Source organism: Leucopleurus acutus (assembly GCF_964270905.1).
Source record: "Leucopleurus acutus genome assembly, chromosome: 11".
Lineage (NCBI taxonomy): Eukaryota > Metazoa > Chordata > Mammalia > Artiodactyla > Delphinidae > Leucopleurus > Leucopleurus acutus.
Genome location: NC_139152.1, coordinates 68,001,729 through 68,024,566, shown reverse-complemented (window position 1 = coordinate 68,024,566; position 22,838 = coordinate 68,001,729). Strand labels below are relative to the sequence as shown.

The 22,838-nt window shown below is 37.5% G+C and overlaps 1 protein-coding gene across 3 annotated transcripts in view; it reads right to left on the bottom strand.

Moving 5' to 3' along the window:
* The window catches only part of TMTC2 (transmembrane O-mannosyltransferase targeting cadherins 2), a 649,990-nt gene that overhangs the window by 318,014 nt on the left and 309,138 nt on the right, over positions 1-22,838 (bottom strand). For all 3 annotated transcript variants that reach the window (XM_082850900.1, XM_082850901.1, XM_082850899.1), the window contains exons 9-10: positions 21,288-21,369; positions 981-1,095 (exon numbers count right to left, since the gene is read on the bottom strand). In XM_082850900.1, coding sequence (XP_082707026.1) covers positions 981-1,095; positions 21,288-21,369 — 197 coding nt within the window. The remainder of the gene's footprint in view (positions 1-980; positions 1,096-21,287; positions 21,370-22,838) is intronic.

The window sequence follows — 22,838 nt, the reverse complement described above, 5'->3', positions numbered from 1 at the left end:
CTACAATGATCTCAAAAACAATTTTTTTTAAATGTTCCTCTACTTTTCTCAAAAAGTCCATGTTTTAAAACCAGCCAAATGTGGACCAATTCTCTGCTATTTTTCTTCCCATGTAAGAGTAATCTACATAATTAGAAACTTGCCCCTAGAAGCTAGGTTCAGAGCCCGTAGTGTGAATGTCACCTAAGGAAGCATTTATGTGGAGATTTAATAGAGTGAAATTCAGGTAACAGCATGTGCGAAGGGGTATACGTATGGCTAACAGAACAAACAATGCTTTTTAAACAACTGTATAAATCATTCGAGTTTCTTAAAAACATCCTCCTTTAATGCATTCACTTTCATTTTATATTCATACAAAAAACTTTCATCTGCCTTTTGTTTTGCTATTATTGTAATTAGCCTTCAAAATAGTCTTTCTGAAAACAGATGCACTAATGGTCTAAAAACATATTGTTTTAACACATAGCAACAGTGCTAATTATAGGGCCATTTTGAGAATTTGATAGGTCTTAAGTATATTTATATTTGATAATCCTCTCTACTACCAAGCATAATAAAATGTACCCACATGACCCATTCAATATAATTAATACAAAAACACAAATATTGAGATGCAGTTGACTAACTGACATAATGTTTGTCTTGGAAACATTTAATTAGACAGTTACTAATTTCAGTTTTGCAATTTTCCTTTTGTATTTTATGGCCAATAATTTTTGAAGGAAAGAGAAAAGGGGCCTGAATAATTTTCAGAGTCCTAAAAGTTCATATACCCTATATACTATGCGCCTAAACTATAATGAATTAAATAGTCCTGACTGATTTTAACATGGTTAAGCAGCATAATTCACTTTTAGAATATGGAATAAGGTGACATATAAGGGGGAATTAGTATTATTGATTTAATTATATTATATTAATTTAATAAGAATAAAGCTAAAGTGTCGGTCTTCTCAGGCACAGTAGCAAAAACTAACCTGAGCATGTGGGCAGCATTGAAGACCACATCAAACTCCGTGCTATCCAGTTCAGCCGCTTTTTTTGCCATCTCAGCTGCTTCTATGAGGCGAGCTTCTTCAAGAAGAAATTGACCTGCAAAGCATGAAGTCAAGTGAGCTGAAAATTGGAAAATAATAATCCTGTGAAACAACTAAAGCTGCTATAGAGAAAAACGTAAGAACAGTGGTAAGGGTGATACGAAGCTAAGATTTACGTGTACCGTGCATCTACGTGCTCATTATTTAGTCATATTTTATATACATTTATATACATTATATACATATTTTATATACATTTATATACATTTCCCTTAATGTACCTAATCTGGTACATTAACAAATTTTTTTCCTTAAAAATCCTCCAAAGACTATTGAGGCAAGAAATAAAACGAACAAATTTAAAGATATACTACAGATATGTAAAAATGTTTTTAAAAAGTAAAGCAATATAAAAAAGACTACAGGGGAGATTTTAGTTTTCTGATGGTCAAAGAGTTTGGGGATTAAGGCCCTATATTAGTTCTGTTGAATCTACAGCTCGGGTGCGATATATTTCAGTAAGTCACCCATCAACTCGTTTAAACATTAGTTGTTCCACCTATATAAGTCACTATAATCATTATGTTGCGTCACTAGTATAAAATATAATTATTAGCTATAAACCTCTGAGATCCTAAGATGGGAGTTGCTTTGTAGGAAAAAAAGATATATGACAAATATAACTTGAATTGATTTTAATTATTGGTCCTTTAAAAGTTTTTGTCTCTGATGCACATTCACAAACAGGGCTACCCATATTAAGATATATTTATTTCTTATATTTAAGTAACACTAAAATTATTGGAAGAACACAGAAAGGTTGGTTTAGCATTAACTTATAGATTGACTAATAAACACGGAAGAATATTAACACATACAGATTTCTGAGGTTACTTTCAGGTCAGCTTTGCAAGGTTAGAATTATTGCAGATAGAGCCACACAATTCTTCAAAACTGTATCTCGAGAATTGTTTATATGATGCTATCCTAGAATCATATTGTAAAGGCAAAGAAAACAACATAGAAGTTGGGCCCAATTTTAAGGCTGTACACATGCAAACAGAGAGAGCAGGCTGCTTTTTCATAGCTAAGGATTTATTAGCAGCAACAGTAATGATGTTAAGCCTTGTCTGATACAGATAATCAAATGAAAACCAAATCAAGGGAGGACAGAGATATGTAGAAACCACCCATGCAATTGACAGGCTTATAGAATTGTTTTCTATTTATTATTTCTCTTTGCTTTCAGATTCCTATTTGCTTAAGGTTCAAGACTTTAACAACATGAAAAATAGTTACAAAAATGATTGCAAGTCCTAGGCATACATGGAAACTGAAAAACTTTAAAAATGGTGGGTCCCTCGCTTAGCATTTATCTACTAAATATTACAAATTGTCTTCTGACCTAAAAGGACCAGTTCTTAAAATACAGGGGAAGTTTTCTGTTTTAAAGATTTATACTAAACCACAGCCACTGCTTGTACTTAACCGTTTCTAAACTTCAATTGGTAAAGAGTGGTGCGTAAAGATAGGCCTAGGATTTGAATCCTACTTTCAGACCGGGAGTTGGAGATCCTTCAGTTCTTTCTACAAAAAGTTTTACATAACTTTCTTAGTTTGTCACCTAACATTTGGCACCTTTCTCATTTCCCAAAACAAATATAATTGTTGGGTCAGAAAATTTTTAAGAAAACAGAGGTGTAAATGGTTTTGTTGATAAACAGAAAAACACATTACTTATGAAATTCATGTAGACCCTAACCCTACAGACATGTTGATATGAGACACAATTTAAAGTATATGAGGTTTTAAAAAAGTAAAACAAAAATTAGACAGTCTTTGGCATGCTGAAAAATTAACATCCCCTCACATATATCTTAGTACAGGATACCAGGCTAAACCCATATTTCAGTTAGCTATACTTATTACAGATTAAAAAAAAATTTAAAACATAATATTAGGACTTCCCTGGTGACGCAGTGGTTAAGAATCCGCCTGCCAGTGCAGGGGACATGGGTTCCATCCCTGGTCTGGGAAGATCCCACATGCCATGGAGCAACTGAGCCCGTGCGCCACAACTACTGAGCCTGAGTGCCACAGCTACTGCAGCCACGTGCCTAGAGCTCGTGTTCTGCAACAAGAGAAGACACCGCAATGAGAAGCCCGTGCACTGCAACAGAGAGTAGCCCCCATCTGCCGCAACTAGAGAAAGCCTGTGTGCAGCAACGAAGACCCAAAGCAGCCAAAAATAAGTAAATAAATAAATTGATTTTAAAAAACCCATAATATTAATTGCTACCTGTCCTCAAGGCCTATTTACCTAACTAAATGTATTAATAAATATACTACTTATGTGATATTTAAACAAAGGATAATGTAGGAATTTATCAATTGTTCTTTTTCCTTTCTAGACAGCTACTAATCCTGAAATGTATTCTGTATTAACAGTAGGAAAATGCAACAATTAATGGAATAATGAAGGTTATTTTCTTAAAATTTATTACTCCAGATGGTAGAGGGAAAAGGAGATAATATTAGCTCTGGTAAAAAAGAAAGAAGGAAGGGAATGAAATCTATACTGTCCATACAGAAACAGAGACGGCCAGTGACAAGAAGTCTATGGGATGAAGACAATGATACTCAATGGCCTAAGAGGACAGTTGATATGCAATGCCCAGGGCAAAGCCTTCCAAGGTCTATTAATGCCGGACACATCTCTGTGTTCATCAACAACAAAAAAAGAGTAACATTAACTAATTGTGTAAAATCAAACATACAATTTTTAAAATATTTAAAAACATTTCCTTATGGTTTAGGTAAGCTTTGCCACAGAACACAGACTTTGTAAGCAGCTTCCAAGATCACAAAACTACACGAAACACATAATTTGCGTATTGCAAAGGGTGACAGAAAGAATTCCTATACGATCATTTTCTAACAGGAGGATTCAATCATCATATTAACATTCAGAAAAACAATAACACAGCATATTAGTAAGGTATTTGCATAATTCCCCGCACTCTGTTCTCGACAGGCCATAGATCTCAACAGCCCAGGGTTAGTGTTTTGCTATGATAAAGCCATAAAACATTATGGAATGTGAATCATTTGGTATCTCTTTTTAAAGTGAATTTGAAAATCTGAACCAAAGTTGAAAGTATGTTATTATTATGCTGTTTATATAGTCATCGTTTGTTTGAAAGAGGGCCCAAAATTGATGGAAAATAGAGCAATAAGCATTTCAAATACATAGAACCAACATAAATAAGGAAACAAAGACATACTAGGTTTCTTCTAAATAATTATCCGAAGAGCCTAAATTGATACGTTGTTGGGGGAATAAGAAACAAACAAACAAACAAACAAACAAAAAGATGACCTTAATTGCTCCTCTTCCACCAGCTTCTTCTATTACTGCTCCCACCAGACCCTGGCTCCAGACTCTGAACTACTTCCGCTTCCCTTAGTGTAACCTGTTGCTTCACATCCTTATTTGTCCTGAACCCTCAGCCTCTAAGGTTTCTCTGCCTTGTCCCACCCCAAGCTCCAGGCCTGTCTTGCCTACCTCTTGGATATCTTTCATTTTTATGCCCTAAAACATTTCCTTCTTGGTGAATCCTTCTTTGACCACTTTCCAGTAGTGGTAGAACTGCTTATGATTTAAGTTCACTGTACTCTGATTTACCATCTAAACTAGAGTACTTAAAAGAGTGAAAGAGAATGGTATTGTCAACTGTGCTGGAACGAGGGGGAATAAACCAGAATTGTCCCAATACCGCTGACCCACTTACAGCATATGTGACAGGCTGTTGATCGCAATCCTCTTGTCTTGATTACTACTGGGACGTGAACTGTTTTACACAATAAGGCACTGAATCAGTTTTAGGAGAAGTGATCAATACTAAGTGAGCCAGAGGCGCTCTTCACTGAAGAATATAAAGGTCGACAGTTGCGCCCACCAAGACAGAGCCAGATCCTGAAGTTCTGTGGGTAGGAGCTGCTACTGGGGCTCTGAGATTGAGGGTACCTCAGTCTGAGACACAATGGAGCTAGGACACTGTGAGAAGTGAAAGGTGTTAGGAAAGGAAAGCAAGAACACTTGAGAAGGGCAGGCACTTTGGGGAGTCCATCCACATTGGTGGATTCTGTAAGACCTGAAAGGTTGCCTTTCCCAGTGGTTCCCCAGCTTTAGGGCATATCACAATCACCTGGAGGACTTGATGAAACCGAGAGCTAGGTCCCATCCCCAGAATTTCAGATGCGGCAGGTCTGGGGCAGAGCCTGTGATTTGCAATTTTAAGAAGTTTCCAACTAAAGCTGATGCTGCCAGTCGGGTGCCCACAGTGTGAGAACCAGTTGTCTTATGGGAACAAGAAAATAAATGTTTTGCACCATACTCGGGACTCCATGTCTGGGATTGGCTACCAGTTAGACTGAACTTTTCTGGAAATCAGCTGCATGTGGCACGCCCTTCCTCATATTACTGGCATGATGACCAGGTTACACATACATGTGTAGCTAGAGATACATATGTGTATGAATAAGATATACTCGTTACATATGAGTTTACTCTCTCAAACTCGAAATAAGGAGATTTAAGAGTTTTATCCCTCATTTGCAGACTAGATCTCTGAGACATCACTTTTCTTTCAGATATAGTAGACAAACACATTCTTTGTGTTTGATACTTGAGTAGACTTGCAAATAAAGAAACCACAAAAATTTAAGTAAAATACATTTTGTTCTCCGGGGTGTATTGTGCTACCACACTTTAGCATTATTTCTTTGGTTTGTAATTTGTCTTACCCAAGTTAATTATTATCATCTTATTTCATTTCTCCAATCAAAGGGAGAAAAAAACAAGATGAGAAACTGTAAAGAAAGAAAGAAAGAAAAAAGACGTTTGAATAGGAAAAAACAGAAGAGGATATAAAAAGAGAAAGCATTCTCTAGAGGTCCAGGTACAAAGAGCGTAAGTCTCCTCACAGGCTAACATGGGAAAAGGGGAAAAGCATTCAACAGTTTTGGATTCAACTGTTTCAGTATTAAAGGGATACCACTTCTTCTCTGGACAATTCTCTAACCGAACAATTTAAATTACTTGGTAGATTTTTCCCAACATATCAATATGACAAGCCTGTGAAGATCAATCTTTCATTAATTCCTGGATTTAAAAAGCTGTCTGAAAGGTAGAAATCCATAAAATTGTAAGCTGGCCTTAAGCCGTAGGCTCAAATACTGCTTAAAAGTTCTGCATATAAACTCCCTAGCTTAGTGGAACTGTCATTTCTTACTAAAATACTATGAAAAATTCACTCTTATGATCAATGCTACTAAATTAAGGAGATAAAATGATCTGTAATAAGTGTCATAATGATCCAATTCTCTTTAGTAAAAAATCATTCATATATAGCTTTAAAAATGGTCAAAGGCAAATGAAAATCTTACTTATAAAATAACAGCTAGAACATAACATTTGCGTTAAAATAGTTCCCCTTAGAGAGGACATCAGATTAGCAAAATGTATCCAGAATTGTCTTACGTCTACTGATACCACCCTGTCTCAAACCATCCTCTCCCCCGGGATTACAGCAATAACGTCCTAATGGGTCTCCACACTTCTGCCCTTGGTTCTACAGGGTATTCTCAGCACAGCAGTCAGAGAGATCCTGTCAGATCCCGTCATGCTACAGTTGACCCAGGGAAAGTGAAAGTCATTACACTGGACTACACTGCCTGATATGACCAGCACGGGGCTCTCCCCCCAACCTCTACATCGGTTCTCTGACCTCAACTCCTTTGTCTTCTACTACTCTCCCTCTTGGTTACTTAATTATATTAGCCCCTTGCTGTTCATCTAACACACCAGAGTAACAGAGACCCATGCTCCACAGTCTTTTGCCATTCCCTCTACCTGGAATGCTCTTTCCCCATATATCACAGTGGCTCACTCTCTTACTTCCTGGCACATGGTGGGGATTTAATAGATACATATTCGATGGCAGGACTGAATTAACTAATCATACTGCTTCATCTTCCAGAGCAAGCTAGGACCTAGTTAGCCCAGGTCACCAGGCACTTGCCTATTCATAGCCTCTCATCTCACAGTGATTTTCAGGGAGGGCTGCAGGGAATGGCCACACATGCTGGGCACTGCACAATTCTCAAGGGTGCCATTCACAATGATGTCTCTATGAATGTGTCTCTTGGACTTGAGCAACATGGTGGCCGTGGCCATGGTTTTAGAGCTTTGAATTTCCCTCGGAATACAACAAGTGATCCAGACGTCAATTATACCTTCAAAGATATCTTAATTCCAGAACAGTTCAAACTACCTAAGGTGGCTAAAGTTTATTATATTCCCTTGTACTATGGAATCACTTGAATGGTTTGGGAAAAGAAGAAACTGTAGGTTAAAGTATCCAACCCACGATATGTACATTGTGCCTTGTATAAACAAGATATGGGGGATATGAAGATAAAGGCAACATTTATCCTTGGAATAGTTCCCATCTAGCAGAGGAAAGAGGAGATTATGGAGATAGTTTAACTAGTTATAAATGGATATAAATTTGAAAAGGGAGGTGTGCAAGGTATGAAGCTAAGTGCATCATTTCTGGATGGAGGTGCATTGTTTGGCTTTGTTCAACTTATAATCAAATTTAAATATACATAAAGGGCACAAGTAAGTGAATTTTTACAAAGTGACTATGGTCATATAATCAGAAGCCAGATCAGGAAAAAGAATATTACTAGTATCCAGAAGCAATCTATGCCTGAGGGCTTTCTCCAAAGATTCAGATGACTGGAACAAGGAAAAAGCCACAGTGGAAGGATCTGGGCGGACTGCTTTTGGTGACATCTAACGATAACAAGAAGAGTGGGTAAAGTGGAGCTGAGGTGAGCCCTTCATGGGCTGCTTCTATTAGGGGAGGTGAGTAATGTATTCCTGGTAAGACAGCGTGGGTGATAACCCAATGGTCAGGAATTAGACGAGCTGTTGAAAAGAGAGTCTGCTGAAGACAGGCTACTTGTTAATGTGTGCTCATTATGCCTGGGAGAAATAAAATTATGGAGGACAATCTTCTCTCTTGCTTCTCGGAAGGGAAGCTTGCTGAATGTCTGAGTGAGGTATGCTCTCACTTTTCAAACCAATCTCTCTCCCCTGCCCTTCTATGAGTTTTGTTGCTTTATGTTTTTGTGCATTGGCCGCCTGAGTTAATAAAAGCTCTGGTTTACCGAGACAGACTCAGTGTGATAAATGTGCCACAGTTACTGGCTAAGAAAACAGGTGGGCCGGGGAAACAAGGAAAAGGACGCCCAGTAGATCAATCTGGACTGCTCACTTTGAGGCTGGAAGGCCCTGGATCTGTCCCTGAGATCCAGGGACATGGATGAGGCCAAGAATTTGCCCTGAATTGGACAGGTGGCATGAAAGGTGTCCAGTGCAAAGGAGAGTAGAAGAACAGCAGGCCAGGGCTCTGTGCTCACCTGAAAAGGAGGTCAGGAAGGTTAGCATTGCTTTATTGCATTTATTTCTACCCTGACTCTTTCCAGAAGGGTTATGAAACTGATGGAGTTATGAAGACTGTCAGATGGGGAATGGGAATCAGCGGGGAGCAAGGAGGAGAAGAGAGGAGACTGGGGAGGAGTTGAAGAGACCAGAGAGAGCGGAGGAGTGGGGGAAGGGGCACGGAGGGAGAAGCAACCCAATCCCATTATAAGTTTAAGTAATACATAGATTCAATAGAGATCAAGTGTGCTTCATCAAGAATGAGACGTTCGTGCTAAGACTTGAAACAATCTGAGTTTCATCACCTAAAGATGAAGAGAAAGACATAACTAAATGAGGGGTACAATCTAATCAAAGACAGAGGTAAGCAGCCTCACTTTGTTCTGGGATATTGTGTAACCTGAGACAAAGCAGCTGTAAGGAAAGAGATGAGGCAGACAGAGGACTCAAATGCGGACACCGAAGTCACTACAGAAAGGCACATGCCTCTGAGACTAAGTTAAGGCAGGTGGTAATTAGAATGGAGAGAGGTGGTCAAAGAGCTTACATCCTCTTCCTAAGAAGAGCTCAGAGTCTTCTCACTGTGCTCCACACCATCCCTAAGGGCTTTGTGGAGGTATTCACTTACAGATGCATCCACGAAGGCACGGAGGAGTCAATGGCAGGGTACACGAACGTACCTTTGGGAACAATTGTTTTAATTAAGCAGAGGCAGAATGCAAACAAGAATCTCCCAAGTGCATTCGGTCACTAAGTCAAATAGCTAAGACTGGAAAAACAGTCTCTGTCTCTGTCTCTTTCCTCCCCACCCTTTCTTTCCCTGTTCCCAATTACTTGTAACTTATAATCTTCTTTCTTCTTATAAGCAATTATTCCCTTTCTCTCTGGTCCTGTCTGCACGTTGACAGGTAAGGATTTATTATTTTTCTTAATTCCTAGGTTTTTATTCTGTCTCCTCTTCCCCTAATTTCTGTCCCTTATTTATATATCTTATTCAAAAATTTTTCTATACAATTCATTCATTCCAGGACATTAGTATGGTTTCCACTATAATCTTAAAAGAATAAATGGCCATTATTACAATTTACTGAGCATTTATTACATGCTAGTTATTTTATGAAATTGCAAGTGAATCCTCACAACTTGAGGCAGTAGCAATCATCTCCAGATTAAGAAACTGAGCAGCAGAGAGGCTAGCGGAAGGCGGAACATGCTCAAGGAGATAATCAGCAGTAGGGCTGGGTGTGCCTCCTTCCAAAATCCAAGATCTGCCATACGAAATCCAGTGCATTTTCTGTGCCCTAATACAAAACTTAATTCAGTTCTCGTCATCTTGCTTTTATAGCTTTTTGAGTCCTATACAAAATCTTCAAAAGAACATATGTAAATTGTTGCTATGGTCTGAATGTCTGTGCCTTCCTCCTGTTCATATGCTGAAATCCTAACCCCCAAAGTGATGGTATGTGGAAGTGGGGCCTTTGAGAGGTGCTTAGCTCGTGAGGGTGGGACCCTCATGAATGGGATCAGTGCCCACATAAAAGAGACCTCGGAGAGCTCCCTTTTCCTTTCCACTACAGGAGAACACAGATAGAAGATGGCTGTAAATGAGGAAGCGGGCCTCACCAGCACCAAATCGACCTGAGCATGATCTTGGGCCTTTCAGCCTCTAGAACTGTGAGGAATAAATTTCTGTTGTTCGTAAGTCCTGTAGTTTATGGTATTTTGTTATAGCGGCCCTAGTGGACTAAGACAAGAACTTAACTGTACCTTTTTCTTAGCAAAACAAGATTTGGTCACAAATGATTTAAACAAGGTAGATTCTATTCCCATGCAAAAAATGGAAGCAGAGATAAGAAAAGGAAAGAGTAAAACCAACTGAAAGCCAGTCTATCCTCCCTCAGTCATTCTTTTATTGAACAAAATATTGACTGACCACCTTCTTTGTGTGAGGTATTGTGTTCAGTGCTGGAGAAAGGCCCCCTGGTTATTTTCAAGATTCTCTGGTTTTGAGCCTCAGGTTCCTCACTTTTTAAACAAGGATAACCTCACTGTGTTTTCAGAAGGAATAAACAAGGCAGCATGAATAAAACTGCCCAGGGTGGGGGTTGGTGCCTTGCCTCCTGTCTTTTCTTTTCACTCCCCTCTACTTAAGCTCCTTCCCTCCATCTGCCCCTGTCAGGCTCTTTCCCTGTCTTGATGACCTCAAGCTGCCCTTCCTTCCTGAGGCTTTCAAGTACATGATTATGAGAGCTCCGTGGGCTTCTCCACCAGCAGTCCTCCAAAATCTCAGCATTCTGGATCTGTGTCACATTTGAAGACCCACCAGGCTCATATTTCCTAAGAGTGAAACTGTGAAAGCACCAGGCAAACCATAAAAATATCACGGCCTGGAGATCAGACAAGGTTCAAATCCTTGCTCTCCCAAGTTACTATGCATAAGGGCCTTCGCTATGTCACTTACACTCTTGATACCTTAAATCTTGCATCTGTAAAACAGGGATAATGTTACTTTGATCTAACAGGTTAGATTACTGGAGTGACAAACTGTGTATAAAAGCACCCAGCACTGGGTCAGAAATGTAACTGTTTGACACTGAGATTCCATAATAAGAGTACTAGCATTAATGGATACATATGTGCCTGGCATGACACTAAGCACTTTCCTTTATGTAAATTCTGAAAACTCTGGAGTCAGGCCACACCATATTACTTGAATTGATTTAATCATTCTAGTACTGTGAAGCATCTTATAATCCTTGTACATTTTATAACGATAGTATTCATTTCTTTTTTGAAATATAATAAAACTTGGTGGGTGCTATGGTCTAAATCTTAACTCCCAAGGTGAGGGTATTAGTAGGTAGGGCCTTTGGATGGTGATTAGGTCACGAGGGCTCTGAGATTTGTGTTCTCATAAAAGAGGCCTCAGAGAGCTCCCTCATTTCTTCCACCGTGCAAGTATACAAGGGGAAATCTGCAACCCAGAAGAGGGTCCTCACCGGACCATGCTGGCACCCTGATCTCAGAATTCCAGCTTCCAGAACCGTGAGAAATAAATTTCTGTTGTTTATAAGCCACTCAGTCTGTGGTATTTTGTTACAGCAGCCTGAATGGACTAAGACAGTGAGTCAGACCTATGTCATTTTGGAATCTCAGAAGTATGGTATTATGAGCATCTTCCATATGGGGAAATGGGAGCGCGGAGAGGTAAAGACATTTGCTTACAGCTGTACTACTAACAAGTGGCCATTTGTATGACAACGGTGCCAGGCTGCGTGATGCCTGATTGCTATCACCATAATGAGTTGGTTTTTATTTTTTAAATTTATTTTTATTATTATTTTTTTTGCAGTACACGGGCCTCTCACTGTTGTGGCCTCTCCTGTTGCGGAGCACAGGCTCCGGACGTGCAGGCTCACTGGCCATGGCTCACGGGCCCAGCCGCTCCGCAGCATGTGGGATCTTCCTGGACGGGGGCATGAACCCGTGTCCCCTGCATCGGCAGGCAGACTCTCAACCACTGCGCCACCAGGGAAGCCCTGAGTTGGTTTTTAAATGTGTTTTATGAAAAATGCTTACAAGGCTCAAGTATACACTGCATAGGGGTTATAGATTGATATACTATGTACTTAATATATTAAGAGTTTTAGTTGTACTGTGAAAACTAAAATTTTATATAAAGTGTTTATATTTTAAGGAGTATTTTATACTATACTTTCTATAAAAGGTTATTGGAAATGAAATTTAAAAGGCCAATAAGTAGTAGATTCAAAATAATAAATATTATATGTACACAAAATTCTTACTTATTCTCCTTCCTCAAAAGAAAATTCAGATAGAACCAAGAATGGAATATTCACCGTAAATGCATGAATTCCATAAAGACTTCTCCCTCTTATTTTCAAGTCTTTTATGGCTTCAGAATAAAAAGGTAAAAAACAACAGAAGAACAAAGACCACCTCATCATTCACTGAAGCTTGGACCTTAAATGAGTTGTCCATGTTTGACAAGATAAATAGAAATAGTTTTCTACCTCTAAATGTCCCGAATGATAATAAAAGGTGAGTGATTCCCAACTTTCAGTGTATTTGATACATATTGTATCATCCACCAACAAAGCATCCATGGATGTAAAATATCTGTGTTCATCTCTTACACTGACATAGAGTTGATGACAGTGCAACACAGCAGTCAGGACTGTTCTGGTTCAAATGCTGCCTCTATACTAAGCGGCATTGAAATCTTAGATAATCTACCCTACAGCTTGATGACCTCACCTTCCTCATTGTAAAATGAAGACAGGTAATCTCATCGCCTGGCTTTTGTGGGGATCAAATGCGAATTTCTCAGGACACAAAAGCACTTATTAAATGTTTGTACTGTTATTACATTTGATGAATTCATCATGGAAATACAGTATTTAATAGAGAATTCAGACAAGATGCCTTGCTCTATTTTTTATTCCTTTCTCAATTGTTATCTTAAGTTTTACATGTTGAGTTCTGTTAAATAATTTTTGGATAATTATTCGGTTACTATAATAATTTTCCTATCTTTTCTACAGACTATCTGAGCAATAGATTAAGATGCTTGTACTTTCACATTTTGCCAAAGAATTTAGTCCTTCCAAAACTAATATGCTCATTAAAGAAAACATAAAATAGAAAACATTAAGCCTGTCCCCCCCCCAAAAAAAAATTGACTGTAAAAGTCCAAAAAGCTAAAATATCCATTCTTAACACTGTTTACTTGTTTTACTTTGCTTTTTTAATGATATAGCTATTTTGTATAATTTAATCATTCTTCATGTACCATAACATAGATAGTTGCCTCTGTTGTTGTTATTCTTTATAAATTTAACCTAGGGTTTATAATATTTCCTCAAAAGGGGATAACCATAATTTATTTAATTATTTTCCTTTTTGGGGCATTTAGATGCTTTTAAAATTTTTGCCTCTAATAAATAGCAATGCTACTATCTTTGCTGGTAAACATAGAAACACATTATATTTTCTTAAGATATATTACCAAGAGAAGAATTACTCAGAATAAGTGCTAGAGCAGCTAAAAAGAATTCATTGAATTCTTTACCTGAATTTGAATTTCTTTGATTTCTAATGAAATTGTATGTTTACCTATCTTTTAAAAGCTATTATATTATATGTCTTCTTTTGAGAATTGTTTGTTCGTAACCCTTGGTCTTTGTATTCGATTTTCCTCATAGTTTTACAGAGTTTCTCATGTCTTAAGTAGTCTGATTTTTAGCTTTTACTTTTAAGGAAATTCTTTCCTATCACTTTACTATTTGTCCTTTAACTACATCCCTTTTTTGAAACAAATTAATCATTTAATTTTCCCTTCATTTTTGGCTTGTAAGCTTAGCTAATCCCTTCCCTATTTCTTCCCATTTTACTCATGGGAAAGTTTTAACTCTAAACGTCTCTGGAAAGTATCTCATATAAAATACACACAGGTAGGAAGATTAAATTAACTTACTAAACGCATTGTTATAAGAGGGAATTTAAAAATAAAAAATCCTAGGCAAAAAGTGAAACAGTTTGGAACAACATTTAGAAAAATCCAATTCTAATTATACCCCTGTAAGCTGCCTGTACTGTCCTTGGAGCAGTAAAAACACACAAAGCACTGATATTTTAGCAAAATGTTTTCGTCCTAAGCATTGAATATAACTGGAATCTCAATGTAATTTTTGCAAAGGCCAAAAACATATTTTCATTTTTAATCAAGGAAATACCACGATTTAGGTCATTATTTAATTTTTAAAATTACTCTTACAATTTCTGACGTGATTAAAAATGAAATGTTACAACCAACCTCAGTTCACTGCCATATTCTATTTTAATTACAAACAATAAAAACCATAGGTCTCTCACCAATTCAACCCATTATATAGTTTTCAAGCTGCTTCATTTAGTGTTCACTGATGAAAAGTCAAACCCAATATTTTAACAATTTTCTCCAGTAACTACTTTTTAAAATGAAATTTAATATATATAAACCATGCTGGAGAAAAACAGACTACAACATTAACAGAAAGTTCTGGACTTAAAAAGTTGAAAGAGCTGGATTTTCAAGTTCTTCTCCCACTACAGACATATGTTGAAAATTTCTGAGCTGGAGAGTCACTTGAAAATTCTGAACTTCTATTATCTTAGTCAAATGTATTGGGACCCATTCCTACCTCACAGGGGTTAGATAATGACCAAAGAACATCAGGGTCCGAAAACACTGGGTTAGATCATAAATTGTTTGATAAATGTAGTAAGAAGTTTTCAGGATTCTAATCTTGTTGATAGTAATGCCTCTACAAAATAATAAAGATAATTATTGTTTAAAAAAGTCCACACTTCTCTGTGGGCCCAAGATGAAAAATGATCAGCTCTCATAATTTGGATTTCCTCAATTTGGATGTACATTCTATGTATCTTCTCTTAGCATCTAACTATGGTCCTAGTTCTGTCCTTGAACTATTCCCCAGACACATGCCGTGCCTTCTGCCTCAAGCATTTTCTCTGCTTTAATGTTCTTTATTGCATCCCCTCAGTTCTACACTTTTGTTTGGAGAACTCCTACTCATCATTTAACTAAAGCTTACATGCACCAGGCACGGCTCTCCTGCACCCCAGGCACCCGGGTCAAGGCCCCTTAGTTGATACTGTGTCTCCTTTTAAAAACTAATTGTAATTGTAATTAAATCATTATTTTTATAATTTGTGCCTCCCTCTTCAGTTTGCAGTCTACATTGGAGCCTGTCTTGTTCCCTGTGGAACTGAGCAGAATCCTGTGGCTCCCCACCCCAATTCCCACCCAAGTACAAAGGTCCCTCCATGTCCCCTGACTCTTGTTTGTAGAAAAGCTGAAGTTTCCCAAGCCTCCCTGAGTCACAAAAGAGCAGACTCAAGTAGTTAATGATAAGGACAAGAGCGTCACAGAATCTTTCAGTGTCTGATGCACATTCCTGAGTTTTTTTTTACAGATACTGTAATTACTACCAGAGGGGAAAAAGCTAACTGCATGATGACCAGATTGTAGCCATGACATAAGCTGCTCCATCTTGAGCAGTACTGAATCTATTGATAGCACAATTCCAAGAACTGGCCTCAAGTGAATGGGATTAACACTGTTGCTCATAATAATCTATACCTTTGTCGGCATCAAAATAATTGTAGCTTGCTGTGTCCATATATGTAAGCAGGCAACTAAAATTGTCAGCAAAGAGATGCTACAGAGTCATGCCAACATCTTCTACTCTGAGAATATGGTGCCCTATGTCAGCATGAAGAAGTTATAGAAGATGGACCTTCATCCCTAATCCCACAGAAATGGAATGATGTCTGGCAGATGGGGATTTGTAAGAGCTCTTTTGCCCCTTTCCTGTTTGTCTATTTCTGTTCCCCTTAAACCTTAATTATAGAAATGAGATCACTAGGTAACATTCAACCTAACTCCTGACTTATGCTCTACTGAATGTGCACAATACCTTGCCTAACCTGTTGATTCTTTCTCTAAATTAAAAGAAGTAGGAATGAACAATTAAGTAGTTAAAGAATGACTAGCTTTCCACCCCCAGCAGCTCCCTTAACGATCCTGCAGGCAGTCCACATGGGCAAGATAACATCTGAAGAAAGATCATGAGGAGTCAGCCAGCCTGCCTACAATGGAAAACGATGCAGAGCTTGACCTCCTGTCTTGATGATTCACTGAGATTTTTACCTTTAAAAACTGGCATGGCTGAGCAGAATCTTCAGAGTTAGTTTTGGGACATGAGTCCACCTTCTCCCCAGATTGCCTGCCTTCTGATTAAATCAACTTTTCCTTTCTACCAATACTTGCCTCTTGAGTATTGGCTTTTGAGCAGCGAGCAGCTGGACTTGATTTTGGTACACTTACATCTAGTATAGTGCTTGCTAAATATTGAACTGGAGGAAGAAGATCAGGACTTGTCACTATTGTTGGAAATGAACATCACCCACAGAGAGGATCAATAATGAAGAAAAAGACAATAAAGTCTTTGCTCTTAGAAACTATGGTTAAGAGGTAGATGGGAAAAGAAGAACCGTCCAACATCTACTTAAAAGAGTACTTCTTCCCATTACCATTTGTCACAACCTTCTCCCTTTTAACTTTTTATGCTCTGGTGCTTAATATCTAATGACTTTCCATCTGCCCCAGATTTAAGCATAGTAGGCACCTTATAACAAATATGTATTGGTTTTAGTTGTTTCAGTCTATATCAAATTTACTACTATGCATATAAAGAAACGATTTATAATATATTCTTTCTGAAAAAATGTTTTTTCCAGTAATTCTTTAAAAAACAAAGGAAGGGGCTTCCCTGGTGGTGCAGTGGTTGAGAGTTCGCCTGCCGATGCAGAGGACGCGGGTTCGTGCCCCGGTCCGGGAAGATCCCACATGCCGCGGAGCGGCTGGGCCCATGAGCCATGGCTGCTGAGCCTGCGCGTCTGGAGCCTGTGCTCCACAACGGGAGAGGCCGCAACAGTGCGAGGCCCGCGTACCACAAAAAACAAAAAAAACAAAACAACAACAATAAAAAAAAACCAAAGGAAGACAAAGAGACAAGGAGGGACTTGTCTTGACTTTCATTCTTTTGGCAGAAGCTTTCTACTGGAGCCAAAAGGAAATTCATGGAGAATCCCTTGAATAACAGGCCCACATGAGACATCAGGGCACCAAATGTTCACCTTTGACATTTATAAATTAAATTCTGTAAAGACTAGACATGATTTGTTTTTTATGGACATGGGAGTACACTGTAAGCTTGATGAGATATGAATACAACATTATACTATTATGGATAAAATAGTTTGAAACCTATTTTTTATACATTCCTTAAAATTTCTGATGAAAGACCAGTGAGAAATTAAGTATATATTAGACACAACATGAAATATGAGTTGGAAAACATTATGGAAGCCCACATCAACCCTTTCACTTTAGAGATGGGGAATCTTAATCCCAGAGACTATAGGTACCACAGAGGCCTACATTTAACAAACTTATTAAACCAGTTTTAAAAACCTGCCTCGCTTTCCTTCTTGCAAGCCAACATGAAGAAAAAAAGGCAATCTCTAATGCAATCCCTTCTCCCAAGACATAAAACTAGTGGATTCAAAACAAAAATAACTAATAGTACTTTTAAATACTGCCTTCTAATTGCCATTGCAGCCAGTATAAATTCCTGTAATTTCCTGTCTATTCCCAACTGAATGGCATATTCCAAGTCACTTGTATCATTAACAAGCAAATGAAAAGCACACCATCACCCAGCAGAGTGAATTTCCTATAGAACAAAACTCACCGACTCTGGCATTTTCACTGGCATTTGCAAAAACATTAAAAAAAAAAAAAGACTCAAAACAACATTTACCATTTCATTTACGTTACATAAACATTCATTTAACATTAACATTTCATTTAAACATTTATTTTTAAGCTGAAGAAGTGTTATTATTCATTCAATCCACGGGCATAAATACCCTAAGAATATCCATAACCAGTAAGTTGGAGAAGAACTGATATAAAAATCATAGTATGCATCTTCTTGGACAAAGAGTAAAACAAATTCTAACGGAACAAACTTTCAGTCAGTTTTGGAACCTCCATCCAATTCTAAAATTAAGAATATATCGAGCTCAACATTTATTGCACAATACTGTGACACGGCTATATGCTAGATATTGATGGTGCAAAAATGGAAAATAGGTCCTCCCTATTAATTACCTTAGAATTTTCTAAGGAAGGTAAGTGTATAATTTCAATTTAAATATTTGCATTCCCACAACACTCCCCGGCCTAAGTCACCACCATTTTCTTGCCTGTGAGACAGCAATAGGGTTCCCCTCGCTCTACTCTGACCTTTCTCTCATCTTGTCTTGCCACATGGTCCCTTCCATTGCTCTTAAAATAAAATGCAAACTTCTTAGCTTGGTTACAAAGGCCCCTGGGCTCTAGCCCTGCCTCCTCTCCAAGCTCATCTCCTCCCACTTTCTCATCGGGTTTAATATGCTCCAGTCACATTAGCCTCTTTCTTTGCTGTGAACACAAGCTTGTTCTTGCCTGCGACCTTTGAACTTTCCGTTTCTTTTGTCTTAAATGCTCTTATCTGGCTCTTCAAAGAGTTGGCATAAGCTAAGATTTCATATATCACCTCCTCAAAGATGCTGAACCTGACTATTTGGTTTCAAGAAGTACCCTACTGCCCACCACATCATCTTCTAAAAATGACATCATCCTATTTATTGCCTACATAGCACAGACTCACTTTCTGAAAAGAGAACAGTGCTTTGCATCTTATACATATTAAAATTAATAAAAACCCTTCCTTAAGAATTTTAAGCTAAGTCATGATTTATATGAATCTGACATTCTAAAACTACACAGAAGGGCTGACTAATCAAAAATATCTATCTACCTACTTGTCTGTCTATCTACAGTGTTGTGAAAGAAATGGAATATATATTACAGAAGAAAAAGCAATGATGGTTATCAAGGGACCCAAAATTTAGTTACTTACAGCTAACTTGGGCAAATCAACTTCATCTCTCCTGGTTTCAATCTACTTATTTGTACAACAGGGGTTATATTAGATAATTTTAAAAGAACTTTTCAGTTCTAAATTTTAGTCATTTGAAGCAGACTTTTTCCAAATAAAAATCATTAATATTCCTTTAAATGTACATTTTTAAATAACCTGAGGACAGTGAGGTAGGAATATGAGGCCCTCAGCTATGGGCTTCCTGTCTATTTGTAGCTTATTTTGCCTTAACTACTACTTTTTGATGCCTCATCTTCAGTCCTCTCCATTTCCTATTCCAGAGTGGGGAAAAAATATTGAAACTATTTCATAAAAATATATTGAATTATGAACTCATTCCTCCCTTGGAAAATGAATGTACTTCTAATAATAGGTATATGCCAAAAAATTAAAATAACCCCGAGTACTAAGAAGAATCAGTTTTACACATGCATCTACAGAACATCTATCACTGTTTTCCAAATAACATACAAAATAAAGAATTTGTTTCACTTTCTGTTAAAACTAAATCCCAAAATTTCTCATTGGAGTAATATTCCCTATTACTACCACTGGAAAAAAAATTATTTTCAGGAGAATACTGTAATATAAAAAACAATAATAAATAAAAAGATAGAAGTGGGTAAAGATAGACAAGTCAGAATAATAAATAAGGGGGCTAACTCTTAAAATTAATAAATAGTGACTTTTTTCAGTGGCATTTCAGATGAAGCAATGATGAAGTTTAAAGGAACGGAATGTGAAAAATCTAAAGCATATAATAAAATTATGGGAAACAAGCTTAGAAGATGCAGTAGGTAGGATTAGTTTGAGGTACAGAAAATGCAAGCAGCAAGACCAGGATAAAAAAATCCTATTTCATAAAATGACAAGAGGTCCTTTAGCACTCATAGAAAATAATCAGGGAATTACTTCAGCTCAGTAGGGGCACCCAAAATAATATGCATGAGAAAATCCTAATTTAAAATATTTCATATAAGAAAACCTGAAGAAGTAAACTAAATTCTGCAGCAAACTTAAATTAGTTGACTACTATTTTAACATGGTGATAAAACTGCATTGTGAAACAAAATCAGGAGTGGTGATGCAATAAGTTGTGTGAAATTACATGCTGTGTTATGCTGGAAAGATAAAGTATCACAACCCTAGGTTTATAAACATATACACACAATATAAACAAATGGATCGGTGGTTGGTTAAGTGTATCCTCCATTTTTTTATTTCCATTTTCCACACTCATAGCCTGTCACTGATCTATTTTTACCAGTTGGGAAATGGAAGAAGAAATTTAATATTATACAAGGATATTAGCTTTATTTTCCCAAGATTTTTCATTTTCATCCATCTTTAAGTTTACTACTTGATAAAACAAACACATCGAAGACAACAGTGGTCAAAAATTTGTTTTTATTTTCCAAGGGATCAGCAAAAGTAAATGCTTTTAGGCTCCTTGAAAGCCAGTTCAAATGAAAATATGGTAGAAATCAGCACATCTTACCCGACACCAAACCAGCTATATACTTCGCCTCACTGAACACATGACTCACTACTAATGACAGCATGGAGTGTGACAGAGTTGTTATGTAACTTCATTCCAGACTGATTAAGATAAACCGAGTGAGAGACACATCCTTTACAGCCTTTACAGTTTTTATCCTCGACCCCAATCTCAGGCATTTAGAGAACAGGCTGGGGTAACTCCATATCTTCCAGAAAGCAAGACCCTGAGGCCAAAATGTAAGCCTCTAAAACTTCAAAATGATACATTCAGTGAGCAATACATTAACATTTAGAATGAAAAGAGAGCTAATATTTTAATTATATACCACGCATCAGGCAAGGAGCAAGATGATTTTCTGACGAGACCTCATTTAAACTCCAAACTGAACTTGAAAAAAAAACCCAAAAAAACCCCACAGCTGTGAAAATACCTTGCCCCACTGAAGTCCTATGAAAATTACTAAAAGTAACCATAAGGCATAGCCCTTGTTAACGTGACTGCTTTGAACAAGAAGGCAAGACTATAGCATGAGGCTACATCCACAACAGCAAAGTCAATGTCCTCTCAAAATGTTCTTTGCCAGCACAACCTAAATCTCGTATCAACATTCATTGTAAACGTGGGGGACATGGGAAAAAAAACTATCAACCACTCACCATAATGCATGTAACAGTTTCCTTTGGTGGGGTCCAGCTCAATAGCCTTCAAGAAGAATTTTTCAGCCTCACTCTTACGACCCTTGAAAAACAGAGAAAATGGATGATTCAGCAGCGGATCATGAGGGATTCTTCACCTCCTGGGCCCAAAGGAAGTAGACTAATGTCTACTTAGTAACCATCATCAAAAAACAGTGTTTTGTTTTTATCTAAACGAGGATGATCAAAGAGAATATGTTGAGAGAGAAGACTGAGGTCAGAATCCTGGGAAACATCAAGATTCGAAGAGACAGTGAGAGTGAGTTCATTAAAGACGTCAAAGAGAAGAGACCAGGAGAGCAAGAGAAAAAAGGGAAAAAATGGTTTCACGGAAACCAAAAGGATAAGAGAGTTTTCAGGAATGGTGGGAAACATATTTTCATTTTCTATTTTATTTTCTCCCTTTGATCTGCTTCTCTTCATTCATTCATTCATTCTTCCTTATAAGGAATGATGACTATTTTAGCTTTGAGATGGTTTTGTCTTAATGTTCACTTTATTTCTTTATTTTTTTTTTAATGTTCACTTTATATAGGAAGAAACTAAGTCACAATTTGTTGACTCTCAAGCAACTACTGCTTATCCTTGCTGCTGTCATTCAGGACTACAATACTGCTAAATCAGGATTTAAGCTAAAGCTAGATCTTCTCCCTAGCTACAGTTTTAAGTAAACATTACCGTAATTCTCAGAAAAAAAATAAGCAAAAAGTAGGGGCAAAGGCTTATATGCAATAAACTGATTTTTCATGAAATAATATCATAATCCAGGCAGATTCTAAAACTATACATTCTTTGCTGTGCTATAGCTTCTGCACCAAAATTGAGGTAGGAGAACAACCCAAAGAAGACCTTTCCTAAAACAGTTCTGTCTTGTCCTGCAAGGTTAAAATGAAGATCTATGTTAACTGGGTGGAAGCAAGGCACAGGGTGGTTGGTATTCAGAAGCTGTGGGTCTAGAGTAAAGAGAAACAATCTTACCTGTCTGTTCCTTCTAATTTAAACGCTATCTACCACATAAACTTCAGTGATGTTTTTCTTTCCCCTTCACATATATTTTTAAAATCACTTTTAAGGAGATAATTCTTCCAAAGATAGAGGTGTATGGTTAAGCTAATATTCTACATTTCATGCAACTTTGACTCATTTCTCCATATGACTTCTCCTTTCTATTTGTCCATTTAAAAAATTCATTCTGTTGCCCTCTTTCATTTTACTAATGCTACTCTAGTCAATAGCTCCTCTTTAATTCACAAGGCTTGTCAAACTTCCAATAATTAAAAATCAAAAATCTCTTGCGATATTTCTCACCGCACTTTAAGTTCAAAGGAAAGCACACGCAAAATACTTGCTACACATTTCACATGTTGATGAAGTTAGTAAGAATTAGCAAGACTCTTACCCAGTTAGGATTCTCTAAATGATCATGCAGTTAAGAGCACAGATGCCAGGAGGCCGAGCAGCTCTCACACTTATGTAGCTATGTGAACCCTGGAGAATAATTTCATCTCCTAG